The sequence below is a fragment of the Diaporthe batatas genome (genome assembly GCF_019321695.1).
Source record: "Diaporthe batatas strain CRI 302-4 chromosome Unknown Contig00013, whole genome shotgun sequence".
In the NCBI taxonomy this organism is placed as follows: domain Eukaryota; kingdom Fungi; phylum Ascomycota; class Sordariomycetes; order Diaporthales; family Diaporthaceae; genus Diaporthe; species Diaporthe batatas.
Genome location: NW_025408560.1, coordinates 991,619 through 1,010,846, shown reverse-complemented (window position 1 = coordinate 1,010,846; position 19,228 = coordinate 991,619). Strand labels below are relative to the sequence as shown.

General features: G+C 54.2%; 7 protein-coding genes across 7 annotated transcripts; 2 read left to right on the top strand and 5 right to left on the bottom strand.

The window, feature by feature from the left end:
• Window positions 1-544: 544 nt before the first annotated feature.
• Window positions 545-2,039, bottom strand: KVR01_010649 (uncharacterized protein). Its single transcript, XM_044785262.1, has 2 exons — window positions 1,679-2,039; window positions 545-1,618 (listed from the first exon to the last, which is right to left on the bottom strand). Exons 1-2 carry the CDS (start codon window positions 1,948-1,950, stop codon window positions 574-576), a joined length of 1,317 nt encoding a protein of 438 aa, XP_044640808.1. The 5' UTR covers window positions 1,951-2,039; the 3' UTR covers window positions 545-573.
• Window positions 2,040-2,818: 779 nt separating this feature from the next.
• KVR01_010132 (uncharacterized protein) lies at window positions 2,819-4,572 on the bottom strand (the record flags this gene model as incomplete). The annotated part of the gene is made up of 3 exons (XM_044784911.1): window positions 2,819-4,008; window positions 4,263-4,402; window positions 4,550-4,572. The coding sequence occupies 3 exons, from the start codon at window positions 4,570-4,572 to the stop codon at window positions 2,819-2,821; spliced, it is 1,353 nt and encodes a 450-aa protein (XP_044640291.1).
• A 1,610-nt stretch (window positions 4,573-6,182) lies between these two features.
• KVR01_010703 (uncharacterized protein) lies at window positions 6,183-9,307 on the bottom strand. Its single transcript, XM_044781516.1, has 7 exons — window positions 9,128-9,307; window positions 8,967-9,013; window positions 8,802-8,873; window positions 8,605-8,735; window positions 7,941-8,541; window positions 7,586-7,872; window positions 6,183-7,521 (listed from the first exon to the last, which is right to left on the bottom strand). Exons 1-7 carry the CDS (start codon window positions 9,236-9,238, stop codon window positions 6,407-6,409), a joined length of 2,364 nt encoding a protein of 787 aa, XP_044640862.1. The 5' UTR covers window positions 9,239-9,307; the 3' UTR covers window positions 6,183-6,406.
• Window positions 9,308-9,822: 515 nt separating this feature from the next.
• Window positions 9,823-11,433, bottom strand: KVR01_010409 (uncharacterized protein; the record flags this gene model as incomplete). Its single annotated transcript, XM_044786053.1, has 1 exon — window positions 9,823-11,433. The coding sequence occupies one exon, from the start codon at window positions 11,431-11,433 to the stop codon at window positions 9,823-9,825; it is 1,611 nt and encodes a 536-aa protein (XP_044640568.1).
• A 2,239-nt stretch (window positions 11,434-13,672) lies between these two features.
• Window positions 13,673-16,168, top strand: KVR01_010512 (uncharacterized protein). Its single transcript, XM_044783547.1, has 3 exons — window positions 13,673-14,546; window positions 14,640-15,327; window positions 15,386-16,168. Exons 1-3 carry the CDS (start codon window positions 14,023-14,025, stop codon window positions 15,974-15,976), a joined length of 1,803 nt encoding a protein of 600 aa, XP_044640671.1. The 5' UTR covers window positions 13,673-14,022; the 3' UTR covers window positions 15,977-16,168.
• Window positions 16,169-16,900: 732 nt separating this feature from the next.
• KVR01_010336 (uncharacterized protein) lies at window positions 16,901-17,941 on the top strand (the record flags this gene model as incomplete). Its single annotated transcript, XM_044783320.1, has 1 exon — window positions 16,901-17,941. One exon carries the CDS (start codon window positions 16,901-16,903, stop codon window positions 17,939-17,941), a length of 1,041 nt encoding a protein of 346 aa, XP_044640495.1.
• A 188-nt stretch (window positions 17,942-18,129) lies between these two features.
• Window positions 18,130-19,103, bottom strand: KVR01_010430 (uncharacterized protein; the record flags this gene model as incomplete). Its single annotated transcript, XM_044793544.1, has 2 exons — window positions 18,130-18,509; window positions 18,575-19,103. The coding sequence occupies 2 exons, from the start codon at window positions 19,101-19,103 to the stop codon at window positions 18,130-18,132; spliced, it is 909 nt and encodes a 302-aa protein (XP_044640589.1).
• Between the last annotated feature and the right edge of the window lie 125 nt (window positions 19,104-19,228).

The window sequence follows — 19,228 nt, the reverse complement described above, 5'->3', positions numbered from 1 at the left end:
AGGAACACCTGGTGCGCACAATTTCACTTTGACCGCTACTTATGTCTTTTGTACTGCTTGCAGTGGTCAGTCAGCTGTTTCTTTCCATGACAATAAGGCCTTGCCCGACTGGTCTCTTGGTTGATGGTATCCCGTATACTGCCCTTTTCCAAGCATGATGTTAGCTGTTGAATTTGTAAATAGAGCTGAACCTATTGTATCTTGATCACAGTCATAGAAACTGTTGGTCTTTTTAAACGCTGGGTCTTGTTACCACGGTATGAGGGTGCCATGTATGTCTTCGGATGTATATGGAATAGAAGCGAAACCACATACGGAATAGAAGCGATACAACTTATCGACATTGTATGTTTTTAAAATGCTTAGTCTTTAAGCTTTAACCACTGTATGAAAGCGCCGCGTATGGCTCCGGACATATACGGAATAGAAACGAAACCAGGTGAAGGGGGCTGGGATGCCAGTACCAAAGATATAATTCCATGCAGGTGTTGAATCGCATGTACTCAAGTGTAATAAGATCATATACTCTGTAGCATCATTCGAATTGGTACCCATATATGTACTAAATGTGTACTAAAGGAAAAGCTGAACGGCATCCTCAAAATTGGAGCGACCAGACTCCTCGCTCGGTATGAGGAACAGCTTCCGACGGACACCATTTATCAGCACCCCTATTTCCACGGGACAGCTAGTCTGAGGGTACAGCCTCGTCGGCTGTACCAAGCCAGCAAGGTCGTCTTCAAGGCCCAAAGTCTGGAAGCCGTGTCTCCCAAACCGCGACATACATTCTTCGTGTAATGACTCCCACTGAGCCAACCAACTCGACACCTCAGCGGGTTCAAGGTGGCCTGCTACTCGTAACGAATCCCAGCTCGCGAGTAGAGTCTTTCTGTCTTCTTTGCCGTGTATTTCCACCAAAGCAGCAGCAAAAACACTGGCGGCAAAGACGAGTACGTCCAAGAGACCAGATTCCCTTTGCAATTTATAGACGTCTTGCAATAGGCCACCAACTTGGGCAAGAGGCCCTTGTATATTCTTCTCCTGTACCATCTGCGTCAGTCGAGACAGGTATAAACGCAGTGCTCGACATTGTGATGAGAACAAAAGGGCGCGTGGGACAAGAAAGCAGAGCTCGGCGAAAGATGTGATGTCGTCTCTAACATGATACTGTATTTGGTCGAAAGTTCTTTCCATAGACTGCCATCCGAGCCTTGCGTCACAATCTAAAGCATTGAGTGCTTCAAATACACCATCCAGTAACCTGGGGCCGGAGCTGTTCCTGAGAAGGCTGAACTTGCATGATGGAGATGGTCTGGGAGAGTGGGTAGAAGTATGGGTATGGGACTCCAAAAGTTGCTTAATGGCCGTGAATACAGTTGCTTTTTGATGGAAGTCCTTGAAATCCAAGGAAAATAAGTTGCACCGCGTCAAATCAGCCCTGGAAGAAGTGCGCTGTTCTTCTTGTCTTCGGTCGTCTTTCCCCGGTGGCTCACAGATCCCGAGCTGGGACGGGGCAAGCGCAGGTTCTCGACACTTGGGCTGCTTCTCTCTTCGTTGGGATTTCGTTGTATATTTGTACCAACCCCAAAGCCGAAAACGTCTTTTGTACATCTTCTCGCTGAGGGTGGTCAGCAACCTATCTTACAATGTTGCCCAGACAATGGCAGTCGAGACTCACGTTGCAGTAAAGCCATGCCGTTCTCGCATGCAGGCCATGGTGGCGGTGAGAGTTTGATTCTCATTCAAATAAATATGCTCAATAGTAGGCTTCTTCTCGTCCCATTCCGTCTCTTTAGGTGCTGCTTGCTTGGTGGCCAATGGATCTTCAATTGCTTGAAGTGCCATAGGCCCAGTAGGAGGATCAGTAATCCATGAGTGAAGGACGTCCATGTCAAATATCTCAGAAACCCCCTGATCGAAGCCTAGTTGCTCAAGGCAAAGTGAGTCCATTTCGACGAGACGCGCAGTGCTGTACAGGTTATATGACGGCTTGTGAGCGGACAGGATACGAGGGCGTCCGGATTGGAACAATTACGAAGGTCTTGACAATTCTTATGAGGAGACTGGATTACAAGGCAACTATCCCCCGACCGTCAGATTTAAGTGCGCCCAGAAATGCCACCAATACCCCGCCTATTGAGGCTTTCTGGCACATGCATACCTGTTTCTGCAAGGACTTTTCAGGGCTTTTCCGTAAGCCAATGGTATCAAAAGTCTTCATGCACCGCCATTGCGCTATGCCTAATGTCGCAGGCTGTGTCACTCCGTTCTGCGCAAGCAAAAGGACCCCTGCAAGGCACACTGTTTGCTTCAGGTGCGGAGCTTCGAAGCCTTTCAAATGGCTTCGTGGAGACCGAACATCTTCGCAGTATCTACTCTCGCAGTATCTACTCTCGCAGTATCTACTCTCCGGGAATGGATCCCAAGTACATATGTCCTATTCATACAGTCCAGGTGAATGACAGGCAGTAGGCTCGGAGTTGCGCTGCTAGGCTATGGATGGAATAGATTCTGGGACTGCTCGTCACATGAGTACTAAGTAGTCAGTGACGAGTATCCACTGGCGTCAGTATCCACCCGCGTACCCAAGTGTTCATAGATCTTGTCTTTGGTGGGATTGATCGATTTGAATAGTGTGCCCTCGTATATGCATTCCGGGTTTGACTATTTCTCATATTGTTAGTCAGATTAGGTACGTGACCAATGCTTAGGGCCATGATTGAGGTTTGTGCATAGAATTGGTGCTGTTTTCTTCTATTGAATAGCGGAAAGAGGTTGTCTATGATTTCAAGATGACTGCGCACCTAACCACATGGACTTAGAAATCTTTCCTCAGTAGTTTCTCATACGACCACCTTGCCAGCTGCACGCACTTGGCGTCAACCGCTCTGTACGTGAGGTCTGACAGCCAAATCGCCACAGGCCACCACAAGAATGCCGCCATCGCAATACCCAAAACCCACTTCTCATTGGTATCTGATCCAGTGAAGGCCAAACACCTGTGGGCCAGGGCAGACCCCAAGGTCCAAAGGAGAGGGCCATGCACCAGGTATAAGGAATAAGATATTCTGCCCAAGTATTGTGAGAAGGAATTGGTGAAAATAATCTGCAGAAAAGACGCATGGTCTACAACTACCACCATGAGGATTGCGCCCACGTGAGTGTAAACAGTGTCGATGGGGTGATATTCGTACACGCTGAGGAGCCACAGCGCGATGATGAAGAGCGAAATGCCCGTGATTCGTCCCAAGAGGCGGGAGCCGGAAAGCGCTCTTGCTATCCTCGAGACGATCCCCCGAGGCACCCGTGCCCAGATAGGTAGGACAGCGGCCTCGCCTGACACCGCATTTTTGGCTCGCTGCGCGCGGTAGTCCTCGATTTCGAAACGTAGATCACATATGAGCATGCCTGACAGGAACAGGAACAGCGCCCAGTAGTACCAGAAGTACTCGAAATATATGATCAGCGCGAATGCGAATGCCATCCTGACTCGGTTTCTGACTCGGCTGAAGGCGGCAAGGAACATGAAGACGACCATCGAGCTGTTGAATTCTATCGGTAGCGTCCACAGGTTAGGATCGTACGGATTAATGACCCTCCGCGGCACCCCGCCCATGGCATGCTCCTGGCCGATCGGGTCGGTGTTCTGGATCTCAGCCATGGCATAGTGGATCATCTGGTCGTGGAGGTTGAGGGCGTGGGGCGGTTCCCTCGACGGCTGGGCGGTCCCGGGTAAGCCCTGGCCCTGTGGATCGTACCAGTTCAGCTGGGTCATCAGGGCTGAGAAGACTGTGATGACGGCTGCGGGCATGAACAGCCTGGGATGGCGGCGGAAGAAGGCTGAAGCGAGCGCAGAACCGACGTCTGCGAAGCGGCCCTGGTGCATGAGCTTCAGGGGCTTGTACGAGATGGCGTATCCAGACACGATGAAGAACATGGCCACGTGTGGTGGACCAGTGACGAGGAGGCGGATTATTGGCATCTTCAGGATCTCGAATGAGCCGGGTTCTAATTCCAAACGTTATTGGTATTGTGTCTTTTTTCAATTTTTGTTCCAGAACGCGAGGTCTTTGGCTGCACATGCCTTCGGATGTGTACAGATCAAGAACAAAACAACCCACCTAATTTGTAGTGCATTTCCACGGCGAACCAGAGGAGACTTGAGTGGTATATCGCAACGCAAAGGGCCGAGACCCCTCTCATTCCATCTAGTGAATCGTAAGTATAGTTGATTTTCCTCCGTAGTTGGCGCTGGGACTCACCCAGCCATGCTGTTGAATGGAGCTTTTTGGGCTCGGCGGGACCAGATCGAAGGAAACTTGGGACGAGCAGTTGCAGGAAGCCTACCACTAATCTGCTTCGCAGAAAGCCTGGGACGAATGCCAAGAGACAGCCTACAGCCCTCCGCGTTGTCTTGCTGGCGCCCAGAGAGCGTGCAACTGGTTTCCCATCTTGGAATAGAATCTCTTCCTCGGAGCCATCCAAATCCTTCAGTTCCTCGATGTCTTCGTGTGGGATGTACGGTGGGAAGTCATCTCGCTCGTGTGACGTGTGATCTGGCCTGTCGAACATGTTGACGTGGAAAGAATCAACATATAAATTTCAGGGACACCGGCTTCATCACCCTCGTACCGGTGGCTTGCATAGAAATTCGGATCAAGTACGAAGCACCACCTGATGGGGCAGCAAAGGGACATATGGGGATGGCTTGTATATAACGGGCCGGCAGTGGCGCCTCGATGAATCAAGCGTTGGATTGGCCGTTGAACTAACCGTTGAAAGGGAAACAGCATGATGCCGGTTGGAATTAGAGACAACGTGGTGTTGTTTCACATTGTGTGGTTGGTGTCTTGCTGCTGTGATTGCCAGATGCCAAGGCATCCCTCCTCCTGACCTGGTGTCAACGGCAGGTTGAACCGTATTCGTGGTGTATGACCGATCCACAAGAATCCGAGACAGGAAGGGACTTACTGCCATGACTCTGCCCCTGGTTTGATCGGTCGCCGAATGTTCACGAATCTTGTGCGAGTGACCGACCAAGATTGATTCCCGACAGTTTGAGGCCATTGATTCGCGTTCAATCCAGGTTCAGAAGCGTGGAATGCTGTTCAAGAATGAGCACGCGGGTGAAACACAGCAAGGGGGGCGGTGGAATGCGACTCGCCACATCCGGCCGCCATGAAGCTTGATTACATAGGTAACTACAAGGGATGGCGATCTATTTCTCCCTTGAGTCCTAGTCGAAGATGTGGTATTTCACAGACGAGATGCTCATAGAGAGAAAGAAAAAAGTCAAATTGAAGCCTTCCGCATGCAGACGCCAGAACTCGACCATTCTCATTATCCGGAGAACTGGACGCAAAAGCAGCATGTGTCGAGTTCCACCAGACACATCGGGACAACTATGGTGCCCTTACAATTTGTTTGCATTAAATGAACTAGCGTTTCAACAATAGACCTGTCATAAGATTGAAAGGGCGGAGGGGGGATTTAGATGCTGGAAGACATAACTAGGGGCTCAAGGGTTGGTTCGCTCGCCCTGAACAACGAGGTCGCTACAGATGACGGCCGTTGAAAGAGCAAGCAAAAACAATATCCTTTTTGAGTGAGTGAGAGTTGAGATTGCGATCTCACTGCGGACTGCTCAGGTCTCGACCATCACCGCTCGAGTATCGGTGAAGCCGCCACGCCGCCTCCATTTACCTGGCAAGACCCAAGCATGTGGGAACGTCGTGGGTCAAAAGAATCCCTAACCACTCCACTCATACCATGTGCTATATGGGTACGGCCACCTCTGCCAGTTCCGAATGAATCAGGCCCATGGTGATACAGAAACTGCTCCACGGGTACATCGCCCCAAACGCCACGCATAGGATAACACAACTCGGAGTCAGGCAGGCTGATAATTACACGCGGCCTCTGCTTAACAGACCGTTCCAGACATATAAGCTGGTCGCGCATACCGCCCAAAAGGTCTCTTGAGTTGCCCTCGACCCAGATAAAAGAAAGCTGAGCTCCACCGACCGAACTCCTGGCCGCGGAGCGGCGAGTAACGACAGCATGTCGTCCTGCCGCATATGGAAGTGGCTGAGGCGAGCCCAGGTCTCAACGGGGAAGATTGCATGCAATCCTCGACGGGCTTGTCGACAGAATCAGTCGCAAGTCTGAAGTGCTCGAGTCCTGGCGCTTCCGCCACCTGGGCAGCGTCCGCCGCAGGTAGCCGCAGGGAAAAGCTCGCCAGCCCTGGTTCTCGATTCCGTCAACTTCCAGGGCAAGTTCGAGGTGCCAGTAGTTGGGTTGCCGGAGAGCGGAGGCCAGATACAAAGTTGCGCTGCTCAGTGCACACCTCGTCGAAGGTCTGGGCATTCAGGCCGGCAGAAGTATCAGCTCTAAACCCTCGAAAGCATTAAAGTGTGAACTGATTGTCCTGTATCGGGCCTAATAAGGCCATGCCCCAATCATTACCATCATTCAGCCAGAGACCTGGATCCAGGGAATCAAACATCTCGTTGGCCCACATGCCGTCGAATTGCCATGGTGTTGCTGTCGAATCCGGTGGCCAGACGCCTTGCTCAGCGATTTCCATTTGCTTCTGAAATGCAGCGATCTCCACATTGGAGAAGGGCTGCTGTCCACCAGCGACAGCATTCTGGCCCTGCGCTGTCGAAACGTCGGCTCCTGCTTGCGCTCCTGGGGTCTGCTTCGCGGGATCGGCGGTTCGCATTGCCGGCATACCACCGACAGCTACAATTTCAGCCCATTTCTCCAGTTTGGCACGGGTGATCAAGACTTTCTTCGAATAGAGGTACCACACGTCATTGTGCCATGCGTCACCTGCGCGGCTCTCTGTGAGCTCTTGGTGTACCTGTTCACAGCGCTCTGCCAGGCTTGAAAGTATGCCGATGATGTCAATGTTGAGGCCTGGCTGCATGTGAAGCTTGGTCCTGAGGGAAGCAATGACACCTGTTATAGTCGGGTCAGAAACCTCGCGGAACTGAGAGGCTGATATCTGTGTTGGGTCGGTGATGGGCGGCGGAAGCTTCGTCAGGTTGGAGCCTCGGCTCGCTGTTGATGAGTCCGTTGATCTAGATGCGGTCTCGTTTCTTGTTTGGGATGGGTTGAGAGGGGCAAGACCGGCGCCAAATGTGCTTTGAGGGGACGGCACCGCCGAAGGATCCCACAGGATCTTCTGCGGAACCAAGATGTCTTGAGTCGTGTTTCCTCTCCGAGCTTTGCCCGGACCTAAGAGTTTTGCCCATCGAGCAAGCATTGTCATCGCATAGACGACTTCGAGAAGTACGAACATTGGCATAGAAGTATAGAAGTCTGTGGGCATCTCGAACCATTTCTCGAAGAAGCCCTTGAGTGCGTATTGGGCACGATACAGAGCATCGAGAGACGATGAGCCATTGAGTGCGACAGAGTTGAGTGAATCCTCTAGCTTCTTCAGACTTTCCGTATCGATCGGTGGTGGCTCGTTCAGGTGAAGGGTAACAAACGCGAATTTGACCTCAAGCAATCCTGGAACGACGCCGAACATTGTCAGTCTCTTCTTCGGCGTGTCTCTGGAGACGGCGGAACCTACTGTTACCAGCCAAGCTGGCAGGCAATGATGACTGAAGCCTACCAATCTCGCCGTGGAAGGCAACTTGGTAGGCTGCCGGAGGCGCTTTGAGACAGCTCGAAATTTCGTCATCGTCATCCTCTTGGGACGCCCAATTATGTATCCGCTCGGTGAGGCGTTGTACCTTGACAAGATGCACCAGCAACAGATCCGACTCGTACTCGGACATCCTCTCCAGATCCTCAAGACACTGTCTCGTGTGCTTCGAAAACCTCATAGGCAGCGCCTTCATCAAACCAGTAGCAACCCTAAGCAGCTACATGTCAGCACACTTCAATGTTGTCGTCCAGTCTACCCACCCGTGGAGCAAACTTACGACGAGCTCAGCAACCAGACACCTAGTATTGCCCGTCTGTCTTCATTGGTCGTTAGGTTAGGTGTAGTTGGATTCAAAACCATTACGTTGGACCTCTCCTGAATTTCCGGTGATCTGTTCAGCCCCAGGTCGGCCAGCAAGGCCTGAGCCAGATGTAGGAGGTTGTTGAGCTGAGCGTGCATGAGGCAGTGGTTTTGGTACCAGGCTAACATCACTAGTATCCCCTGCAGAAGGTCCATTGAACGGTTCGACTCGACCATCATCTCATTCGCCAGTTGCTGAGTCAAGGTGAACATCTGCCCACGCATTGAGCTCACATCCGATATGGAGGCGGCCATCCGGATGGCAGAGAACAAGAAGGGGCGCTCAGTCTTGAGGCGCTCTGGAGTCATGTCTGGCGGGAATACCACAAAGGGGAAGACGGGCATGAGGTCTTTCTGGTAGATTGCTAACAGCTCCTTGTCTGAACGTGTCTGGAGAGGCACGTCGCTGGCTTGGGCTCGACAAATGCATCGTGGAGGGGCATGCTTGTTCCAAGACTGGGAAACGCGGGTGACATTCGATGTAGCATTAGAGTCCGGAGAAGGCCCTTGTGATGAGCCTAGTGTCATTCCAGTGTCAGCGAACGAAGAGAGTGTGACGTTAAAGGACTTGATGTACGCACCAGGCTCATCCTCATGCTGGGACGACGAGCTTTGTCTGGTCCTCGATCCATTCGATGGGAACTCCCCTGAGGCTGAGGCCCGGAGGAGGTCGACGAGTCCATTTAGCCGTTCCTCAAGTTGTAAGGTTTTCCTGGAAGCGGTGTCAGACGGCACGCTCGTGCTCGCCAAGTATTAAATCACAGAATGGCTGACTTACGAAGCCTTGGGTGTTCGCTTCTTGCGGGGCAGATGGACCTGCCCTGTACAGTCCTTGCCCAGGCGCCTGCATCTGTTAAGTTGTTAGTAATCAACGGGGAATGAATGGTAGTAGATATAGTGGACTGGGATTTCAGAGCTGCATCAGAAGGAGGACTGCCATCACCTGTCACATGGAACACCCGGCTCATCACTGCTGCGGAGACATTTGGCCTGTAGAACACACGTGTGGATCAGCAGCTGCCAAGTGTCTGGCCCCTGGAGACGGGGCCCGGAAAGGGACGGGTGCAGTAACAAGGTAGCTCGCTGGGTGGGTTTCTCTCTCACCTTGGCGGTCGCGCACACAGCACAGGCGCTGCCCCATTTCCCCTGCTGGCCCTTATTCAGGCCGCCTGCCGAGGACAGCGCAGAAACAGGCTCAACACTCCGGCGGTTCATGACTTCGGACGGCCTTTTCGACACTCAAGCTGGAGAATAGGGGCAGGAGATTGTCATACGCGATCGTTGACATGTGCATTTGTGAGGAAGCATGTGTCAGATGAGGGTAGCGTGAGGTCAAAGTCCGAAGGATCAGTGCCCGGAGTTTCCGTCAAACTCCGTTCCTCCGGGTCGCCATGTTCGGGAAGGCGTGCAATTATTATTAATCCACAGTAATACACAGCAGCAGTTTGTGAGATGTTTGTACGGTCATTGCTTATGACTACCTAGGTAATGTGTACGCAATTCAAGTTGTGTACTGAAGGAAGGGAGCTGTAGAAATTCCCTCTACTGTCTGTCATATCCTGCCTTTTCACGCAGGTCTCAAGTCGAAACCGACACAAAGGTAGGTTGTGCTCCAAGATGTCTCATGCCTAGTCGGCCATCAGACATTGGGGTCAGCTTTTCTCATAACAATATTCTTCCCCTCATGTCTGCAGCCCAAGTGCAGAACGTAAGCTTCCAGTTGTGGGAAACCCAAGCCAGACAGACCACAAGTGGCAGTTGTTGCGTGCAATTAATCATCCTCCACGAATGCCCTACCCTCAGTACATCTCCCAGTCCATGTCGAGGACCTCCCGGACGAGAGTTTCGGCCCAATCATCACCGCCAATCTCAGCACCCTCGCCATTAACAACACCGAAGTTGACCATCTGTCGGCCCTGCAGCTTGCTGGTCAGCCGAATGGCCCGCTGCTCCGCGGCGAACTGGTCAATGTGCCTCTGGGGGTCCCCCGACAGGTAGCGAGTCGCCAGGCCATAAGCCTCGAGGAACTGCTCAACTCCCAGCAGCATTCCCGTATCGTCACGAAGCTGCTTGTTGAGCTCACGGCAGGCCTCGGTCGCCTGCTTCTTGTGCGCGATCCACTGGTCAAGCCGAGCCGCGGCCTCGGCCCTCCACCGCGAGGCTGCCTGTGGTCCCTGGCTGATGATGTGGTCCGGCGCGATGATCTCGTGCTGCTGCAGGTAGATCAGGCTGTCGGGGGCTTGCACCGTGTACTCGGGCGGTGTCTTGCCGTTCTCCGCCCACCAGTCGCGACCGCACTGCTTGTACATGTAGGCGAGTGACATGTCGTGGACAGTCTGCATGTCCTCTTCCGGGACGCACCAGAGGCGCACGTCCACGGCGCGTTGGCCATTGGAACCCAGGGTGATGTCTGTCCAGAGGCCGTCGATCTCTCCGAAGGTGGACATGTTTGCTCCGTTCAGCCACTCGAGACTAATTCGGGCCTCGTCTCCATCCAGATGGTCGAGGGCAGTGTTCGCGAGGCAGAAGTCCCTGTCAGCACACTTGATGAGCACCGTCTTCAGGTTCGGGTCGTTGGCTGCGGCGAGGCTGATCATGCTGAGAGCGATGTAGAGGGCCTCGAGCTTCGCATTCTTCTCGGTCGCGTCGACCAAGGAGACGGTGTTCCAGGGCGACATGGGGTGGAAGAAGACAGCAGCGCCGGCTTGCTGCCCCTCATAGACGATGCTGTCGATGGCAAGGACGAGCGTGGTGGGGTCGGCTTGCAGACGTCCGGTGGAGGGGTCAACACCTTGAAGGTGGAGGGCCTGCTTGTCGGGGTTGAACGAAACCAGAGACTTCATGTCGAGCGCTCGGTGCTTCAGGCTGTTCTTTGGGTCGAACAGACGAATCAGGGGCTCGTTGTAGGCGTCAAGCGCAAATCCGTCGCTGCAGGGAGTCTGGACGAAATCGTGAGAGTCAGGGATATCATCAGGGCCATCGGTCTGGCACATGAGTTGGTTGCACTCGTTTCTGCCTCGCTTCACTGGCGAGCTGCTGTCGGTGACTTTCAGTGCCGCGGGGGTGAATGGGGTTGCGGGCGAAGCTCGAGTGAAGACAGATTCACCATCGTCGAAGATGGAGTCGTCGTCATCGTCGCTGTCCTGCAACACGGGTGACATGGTCGGGGTCTGGGGGGCATCGAGTGTCTTGTGATCCATTGGAGCACCATCCAGCTGAGAGCTGCGATTGACCTTGTCGCCGGGGCCGTCAAGGCTGTCGAGCCCATGGGAAGCTGCGAACTCCAGGAGTCGCTCCTTCACCTCATCAACAGTCGACTCCTCAAAATCGGCCATCGCCTGGAGCGTCTGCTCGCTGAAATTGTCAAACATGTGCGCTCGCATCTCGTCGGTAATGCGAAAGCACCCCATGATGGCTATGAAGGCACGGCTGTCGCTAAGTGAGTGTGAGATGAGTGATTGATGAGATTGATGAGAAACGATGAGTGGAGGTCGAGGATGGCTTGAGATTGAAGTGAGTGGTGCGAAGGGTTTCCAGTACAGGGAGCTGAGCGTGGCAGGGCTTCCTTCTGAGTTGTTTGAGGACAGATTGACGGCGATGGTAGGTTACAATCAACAGTGGAGGTAGCTTCGTCAAATTCGTGGTTGGGATTTTACAGAGCAGAGACGGACCAACTCTGGCTTGGGCCAAAGATTTTATTTATATCCATGCCAAATTCATCTGATCTTGTATTGTGGGTTTACACAATGGATCGCACAATCGCACTCGAAAAACGGGAGGGTTCACCCTACACCAATGGGAAAACATGCTTCGTGAAAACCTCCTACATAACAGCCTCTCAAAGGACAAACTCCTAGATGATGAACTTCTGGAGGACAACCTGTTTTAAGAGAACCTCACACAGCACCCGCCACCAGACAGCCTCCTACTGGACACATGCGGCCTCCCACCTAGGTACAGAGTAAACAACGGCTTTAATTTCAACATGAGCACCTCCTTTTCGCAGTCAAACTTTGTACGGCTGTGTCGTCTGTTCTTTTGTGGGTCCGAGTCCCTGATCTCTTGTACAGTGGCTGGGTGAAGCCGTTGACTGACCAACCAGAGCTCTGGAAACCAAACACTTTTCAAGTTTTCAAGTTTTCAAGTTTTCAGCAGTCACTAGCAAAACACAGTTATCTCTGACTGGCTCGCTCAAAACCAATTGTCTTGACTTCCGATGCCTGGCCAATGGTGTCCAGGTCTGTGATTGTAACCATTGGTGGGCGGCATCCGCCTCCTGCTGGCTGTCCCACAGCCTTGGAAGTGCTTGTGAAGTGCAGACTCACGGCGAAGGTTGGATACACATCCTGCTTGGCACAAGTGGGAAGTTATCAGGACAGGTAGCGAAGGGGGCCAGGCAGACGGCGAGAAAATTGTCAGGTCTGAGAAGAAGCACCCAATAATCTGCCACACGAACCTGCGCAACCAGGCGCGCCTTGATCCTTATGAGGAAATATTCTGCCTGATTGGCTTCAACTTTTCCAAACCAGATTAGCACCGGCCTTATGCTCAAGTGCCAGCACCTTCATATGAATTGATGGAGCCATCCTGGTGTGGTCTCTGCCCCAGATTGGCGCTTGCGAGGTTGGCCGCGTTCGTCTTGGCCAATTTGTATGGCCTGAGGTCTCAGCAGGCATCATACGTACTTACTTAAGTAGCGATATTTGATCAGAAATGCTTGTTTGGAGAAAGCCACCCAACAACCAACTTAGTACCGACACGGACACTTGCTGGTATCATGGCCAACGTCTGTCAACTTGAACATCCAGAGCCACAAGCCTGGTATCGCTGTGAATTGTAGTGGGTGTCAACTGCATTAATGAAGGCCTTTTGACCATTGGCGGTGCCCCCCTCCAACTCCTGTTCCACCTCTACGACCAGCCCCAAATGACGACTTTGATCTCGGCGCCATCTGCGTCAGGTGTGGTCGTTTTAGGAAGGAGGGCAAATAGCAGACACATTCTCGGCTCTCCGCCCATGCGGCGAGGAGGTCGAACGGCTAGATTGAACTCCGCACTGTTGTGTGCGTGAACAGCCCCCCCCTCTTATATGACAGCACGCCTCGAACCTCTTTTTGTAGAAGTGGCACCAATCTCACACTTGCACTAGGAAATGCACGTTGGGGAGTGTGTCCAGTCGTCGCATGGGACAAGAACAATGCTACGTGGCCCTCCAGCGCGAGATCGTTTCAGCCAGAGTGGTAGCATCGGGGTTATTGGAACGCCAGAACGCCAGCGGAAGACGGAATTCATCTATTGATCATCGATCGCCCTGGATGTCGCATGGGATCTCGCGCCCTCCCGTGCCAGTGGCTGTTGGGGCCGGCTCGCGACAAAAGCTTGTCCCAGATAAGCTTCCCTGCAAGCACTGCAAGCACCCCCACCTGAGCAAGACACGCTGCAGCGCCGTACGCATGCCCGCCCATCCTTGGAAGTTTACCCTGGATGGATTTTCCCGGTCGAGCCCAAGTCCCACGGAACCATCGAGCCGTTTGTTCACCTGCACCGGGATCCTCCGCAGATAAGGGACCCGAGCCAGATCCGAGCCTGAGGTGACTCTGACACTGGCTCAAACCTTGACTGCAGGGTCCCGTGAGAGCCCAGCCCGATGGTCGAATGGCTATTGGGAAATACTAGTCGTCAGCAGAGGGGTTGTAGTGTTGTGTGGTATTCGACATGCCTATTGCGGCCAAGTCAGGTATCTCAACAACATTTTGATATCCCTCCTGTCAGCCTGTATCTTGGCGGCGTTGCGGCAGTTGCAACAGAGTATCACCGTCATCTATTCCGGGCTGATCTGCCGATCCTTGTCCGTAGCATCGTATTCGAGTGCTATCAGGCCATCCTCCTCGCCACAAGGTGACACGAGGCGTGCCGTATTATTCCCCCCCCCCCTAATATCTTCACCTGCTTCTTTCTTCGTCGACCTCCAAGGTTCCCGGATCAACCCCCAACCAAAAGATGGGCGACGGCGTGCTGGAAAAGGCTGACCACAGCAACAATGGCTCCACTAGCCTAGAGAAGCGCAGCGCCGAGGTGGGCGAGCTGCGCACACGCCCAGTCGCGTTCCGGCCGCAGGACCGCCTCCTCCACGACCCCAAGGTGAGCTTTGAGGAGTACATGTACTACGCAGCGCTGTCGCGCGCCGAGGAGGACGCGAGCGCCGCGTCGAGGCCCAAGCTGGGCATCGTGGACGTCCTGCTGCCCTCCAAGAACGGCGGCATCCGCGAGCTCAAGGGGTCCGCGACGAGCAGCAGCGAGGCCATCCGCGAGCTGAACCTGAGTGACCCCAAGGTCCGCGCGACCATCTCGGACGAGGAGTGGACCAATGCGAGCCGTGCTCTGAGGACTGCGACAGCCGCGGCGTGTTTTTATCTCATCACTACTGATATCCTCGGCCCTTATGGTGTCGGCTTCGCCTTGGGGACCATGGGCTGGGGCCAGGGGTTTGGTCTTTATACGATCTTCGGGGCGTGTGCCGGGATGTGAGTGAACGAGCACGTCTCTTAGAGCTCATGGTGGCCAGCATCTTACATGCCCCGTGTACCTACGCTTCTGCTGACAACAGGCTGATGCAGCTCTGGATACCTCCTCTGGAAGGTCTTCCTCCACGTCGACAGCTACGAGTTCCCCGCAAAGAACTACGGCGACCTCGCCTACCGCATCTACGGGCCATGGTTCCGCTGGCTCGTCAACGTCATCCAGGGCGTCCAGCTCCTGCTCTCGGTCGGCAACATCATCATCCAGAACGGCCAGTCCATCTCGCAGGTGTCCAAGTTCCGGCTGTGCTACAGCGTCTGCTGCCTCATCTGGGCGCTCGTCGGCTACGTGATGGGCCAGATCAGGACGCTCAACCGCTTCACGTGGCTGGCCAACTGGGCCGTGTTCATCAACCTGACCGTCATGTTCATCTCGATGGGCGTCATGGCGCACAGCGAGCCCAACTACGATGCCGCGCAGGCCGGCGGCGCGGGGGCCGCGCTCGGCGGCGCGTCGGTTGCGCCTCTTGACGACGGCTCGTACCCGCCTATCCAGCGGTACGGCGGGGTGCCGCCGTCCAGCAACGGGTTCATCGGCGGCGTGGTCGGGCTGATGCAGGGCGTGTATGCGTACGCCGGGGCGCAGCTGTTCATCGAGTTCCTGGCCGAGCTGCAGCGCCCGCGGGACTTCCTCAAGGTCATGTGGGCCTCGCAGTTCTTTATCTACGCCGTGTACATGATCTATGGGTCTTATGTGTATTACTTCCAGGGCCAGTATGCCAACAGCGTGAGTGCTGACTGCCCTCCCGTGCCCTCCAGGGCTGCCACTAACCAGCTTCCCCCAGGTCTCGTACTACGGCCTGTCCCCGTACAGCTGGCAGACAGCCTGCAACCTGCTGGGCGTCCTCAGCGGCCTGATCGCCGCGGTGCTGTACGGCAACATCGGGATCAAGGTCATATACAACAACGTCCTGATCGAGTTCTTCAACTTCCCGCCCCTGACGACGCGCAAGGGCAAGCACTGCTGGGCCGCCGTGGTCCCCATCTACTGGTCCATCGCCTACCTCATCGCGGCCGCGATCCCCTTCTTCTTCGGGCTGGTCGGGCTGACGGCCGCCCTGTTCTTCGTCCAGTTCACCTACACCTTCCCCGCGCTGCTGGGGCTGGGCTTCATCGTGCAGAAGGAGGCGATGCGGGGCGAGCCGGCCTTCGACCCCTACACGGGCGAGGTGCAGCGCCGCGACTCGGGGCTGAGGAGGTGGGTTCGGGGGTACTGTGGTCGGTACTGGTGGGCTTGCGTCTTGTTGACGTTGTATGCGCTCGGCTCGCTTGTTGTCAGTGGCGTGGGGACTTACTCGTCGATCGAGTCGCTGATCGCGGCGTTCAAGACCCCTCAGATAAATGCGTTTGTTTGTCGGTCGCCGTTGGCTGGGTAGAGGCGCTTGCATGGCATTGGGTCAATGGGTCAGACTCTGCATGACGAGTGTCATGGTCTTATTGGGTCTTGGAAGACCTCTAGACGGGAAGGAACAATGCTGCAGTCTAGAGTCAGAGTCTTGTACTACAGCGTTGGGGGACAGTACAATACCATGCTAGACAGGTTTGAAGAAAGAACAAGATTAAATGTGTACTCCATCTGTGTCTGACGTTGCTCAGTGCAAACGGGCCTGAGGCAGGTGGTGAATGAACCTTCAGATACGGCAGCCACGGGGCTCAAAGCTTCGTCTAGCGCAGCGAGGGCAAGAAACAATCGATGCCAGTAGCAACAGCCCACCGGCTGCACATCTGCTGTGGAAACTTTGGGGACACTGAAGGGTGACGTAAGCCAAACGGCCGACGTACTTGCCTTGCCTGAGACTTTATGGAAGCTGCAGTCAACTCAGAAGCCTCTCTCCTACCTTGGTACTAAGACCCAGTCCACACGCACGGCGGATCTGGAGCTGTCCCCTCTGATCCACCACTGCGACAGGCGACAGCGTCAAACTCAACAGCCTGTCCCGACACGACTTACTCGCACCCCGTCACAAACCCGCCGAGATCTTTGTTTGCTGGCTTGGAACTCATCTTTACCAACTTTGAAGCTGCCTGTTCAACAAGATGCTGCTCTGACTCGCCCATCACTTGTCATGTCGCGCACGTCTGGTCTGTGACTATCACCAGAGTGGTAAGCCTCCCTACTTTGGCAACATTGCCATTGATTTCTTTTCTTGATGTGGTGGTCGAGATTATTCGAGCACAGATTTCATACCCAGTGGCATCAGATCACACATGTCTAGTGTTGGATTTTAGACAATGAAAAATGCTGACATATGCCATCAGAGGCCATTACGAAGTTAGGCGGTTCTCGCCACAGCACGACCATGGCGTCCACGGTCGATACCTCGCCCCTTGATCCAGGTGGAGGAGAAACTCTCGAGCACTTCCACTGTTTCCCTGACCTGCCTCCTGAGATTCGTATTGAAATCTGGCAAAAGGCGTACAGGGCACTCCACTACAGCCCAGTCTACCGGTTTCGTTTGAAGTTCTCGCAGGCCCAGGACACTGGAGAAGAAGAGAAGCCCAAAGCCTTTCTCGTGCCACTGGAAGAGGTCGGATACCTCACCAGGGAGCTTCGCAGTCTGCGAAGGGTGAACTCAGAAGCCCTATTGGAGGGCGACCGCTTCTTCGGCCGCTCCATCTATAGTGGCTGTGGCTACTTACGTTTCAATCAGACCGACAAAGGCGACACCACCGATATCTGTTCTCCCATCAACCTGCCATGGAGAGGCATGTGCGACTTGTTTTGCTTTGTTGACTTGACTGAATCTGATGTGCTGCGTTTAAAAGAGGCGGACACGTCCTTGATCGACCATGTTTTCAGCCAAGTTGAAGCAGTTGGACTCGGTCTTGACAGGACTCTTGAAGCCGGAGACCAATTTTTCGAGCCTTTCGCAGATTTTCTTTCACTGTTCCGTCAATTACAGCATGCAAGCCTTGTGAGTGACCTGCTCATGTCCGAGGCTGATCTCGACAACATCTGCGACGACATCCGATCCGACTATCTATTGTCATCCTGGTCTGGCTGGGATGGAATGGTTCCCGAGGGGGTCTTCGGCTCTGATTGTGAGGATGCCAACATCGTCACCAAGGATCAGCATCTGGAGGTACTAGCCGACTTCACTGATGCTATGTACGACTGGGGTGAAACCTTCCCAAAGAGCGCAAGTGCTCTCTTGAGGACATCATACGGAATGATGTTCAGAACAAAAGAGTGCTTGGACTTCCTGCTATGGAGTGACGATGTGTTGGATGACATTACCGAAGAACAGGGATTGCTCGATGAGTTTTTCAGTGATGATGCCTCTGGCGAGCTGTTCAGTGAGGACTTTGAAGAGCCCAGCGAGGAGGATGAGGGTGTCTGATAACCGATTGATTGGCGGTTGCCAAGACCTTCAGGAGTTTTGCTAGAGTTTACGGCAGTTCAAGCAAGTGAAAGTCGTGTCTTGCTCTACCTGACAGCAGGCGATTGAAGGCCAGGTTCGCGGAAATAATTGTTTTCTCAAGTAGGGAGAAAAATACATCTGCAGCCTTACAATACAAGTGGTCGCTCTCAAACATGGACATTGGTAGCAGCATCACCAAAGACCTTCCAGCAGTGATCCATGCGATTGCGTACCAGATTGACACGAGCCTCAATATCGCGACCTAGGGGGAGGTTCGGCTCCCCCTCCTTACCTGTCCCGAGTCCCTCACCCGTGACTACCTCATAAACTACCTTGGCTCCTTTCGACGTGTCCCCATCTGGAACATACTTGCCTCCGTGCATAAACTCCAGAGCCTTGCCGACAGCTGTTCCGTCATAATCTTCACCCAGCGACACTTTACCAGTTCCAAGGGACGAGGAGAAAGCTGTGTTGAATCCACCCAGATATACAGTGAGAGTGCGCACGTTGAATTCTGCAACTTCCTTAGCTAGAACTTTTGTGAGTCCTGTTGTCTGATGTCAGTCCCTTCGTTTCGTAGCGACGGGGCTCTCTCAGGTGGTTCAAGCGCACCATCGAAAGCAGCCTTGGACGCGGAGTAGACCCCCATGCTCTCCCGCCCCTCCAGGCTCGCCCCGGTGCTGATGTTGACGATGACCCCGAAGCGCCGCCTGCGCATGTGCGGCAGCGCCGCCCTGGTCAGCCTGTACGGCCCAAAGAAGACCGTCTCGAACTGCGCGCGCGCCTCGTCCTCGGTGACGATCTCGGCCGCCTGGAGCAGGGCGGCGCCCGCGTTGTTGACGAGCACGTCGACCGCCGTGCCCCCTGCCTCCAGGCCGTCGATGACGCCCGCATTGCCCCAGTCGTCCAGGTCGAGCGGCAGCCAGCGCCCGCCGTTGGCCTCGACCTCCCGCACCAGCTCGGGGGTCCTGGCTGGGCTGCGCGACGTCGCGATCACCTTGTGCCCGTTTGCCTGGGCGTGCCGTGCGATGGCGAGGCCGAAGCCTGAGGAGCAGCCTGTTATGAGCCATGTTAGGGGCCGGGCGGGCGTGGAGAAGGTGTAGTTGTCCATGGGGATGATGGGCATGGTTGTTGAGGTCATTGTGGGAATGAATTGAGGATTGGATTTTGTCTGACTGACTAGGACTCGAGGACCGTGTTGTGTGCCTGAATGAGAGGCTGGAGCGACGATGGGATATACGTTGAGTATCTGCTCGGTATTAGTGG

Coding starts and splice junctions, on each gene's coding strand:
- KVR01_010649 (XM_044785262.1), bottom strand. CDS start 1,950: ATGGACTCACTTTGCCTTGAGCAACTAGGCTTCGATCAGGGGGTTTCT. Junction 1,619..1,678: donor CGGCATGGCTTTACTGCAAC/GTGAGTCTCGAC, acceptor GACCACCCTCAG/CGAGAAGATGTACAAAAGAC.
- KVR01_010703 (XM_044781516.1), bottom strand. CDS start 9,238: ATGAACCGCCGGAGTGTTGAGCCTGTTTCTGCGCTGTCCTCGGCAGGC. Junction 8,874..8,966: donor CCGGGTGTTCCATGTGACAG/GTGATGGCAGTC, acceptor ACAACTTAACAG/ATGCAGGCGCCTGGGCAAGG. Junction 8,542..8,604: donor CCAGCATGAGGATGAGCCTG/GTGCGTACATCA, acceptor GAATGACACTAG/GCTCATCACAAGGGCCTTCT.
- KVR01_010512 (XM_044783547.1), top strand. CDS start 14,023: ATGGGCGACGGCGTGCTGGAAAAGGCTGACCACAGCAACAATGGCTCC. Junction 14,547..14,639: donor TTCGGGGCGTGTGCCGGGAT/GTGAGTGAACGA, acceptor AGGCTGATGCAG/CTCTGGATACCTCCTCTGGA. Junction 15,328..15,385: donor AGGGCCAGTATGCCAACAGC/GTGAGTGCTGAC, acceptor AGCTTCCCCCAG/GTCTCGTACTACGGCCTGTC.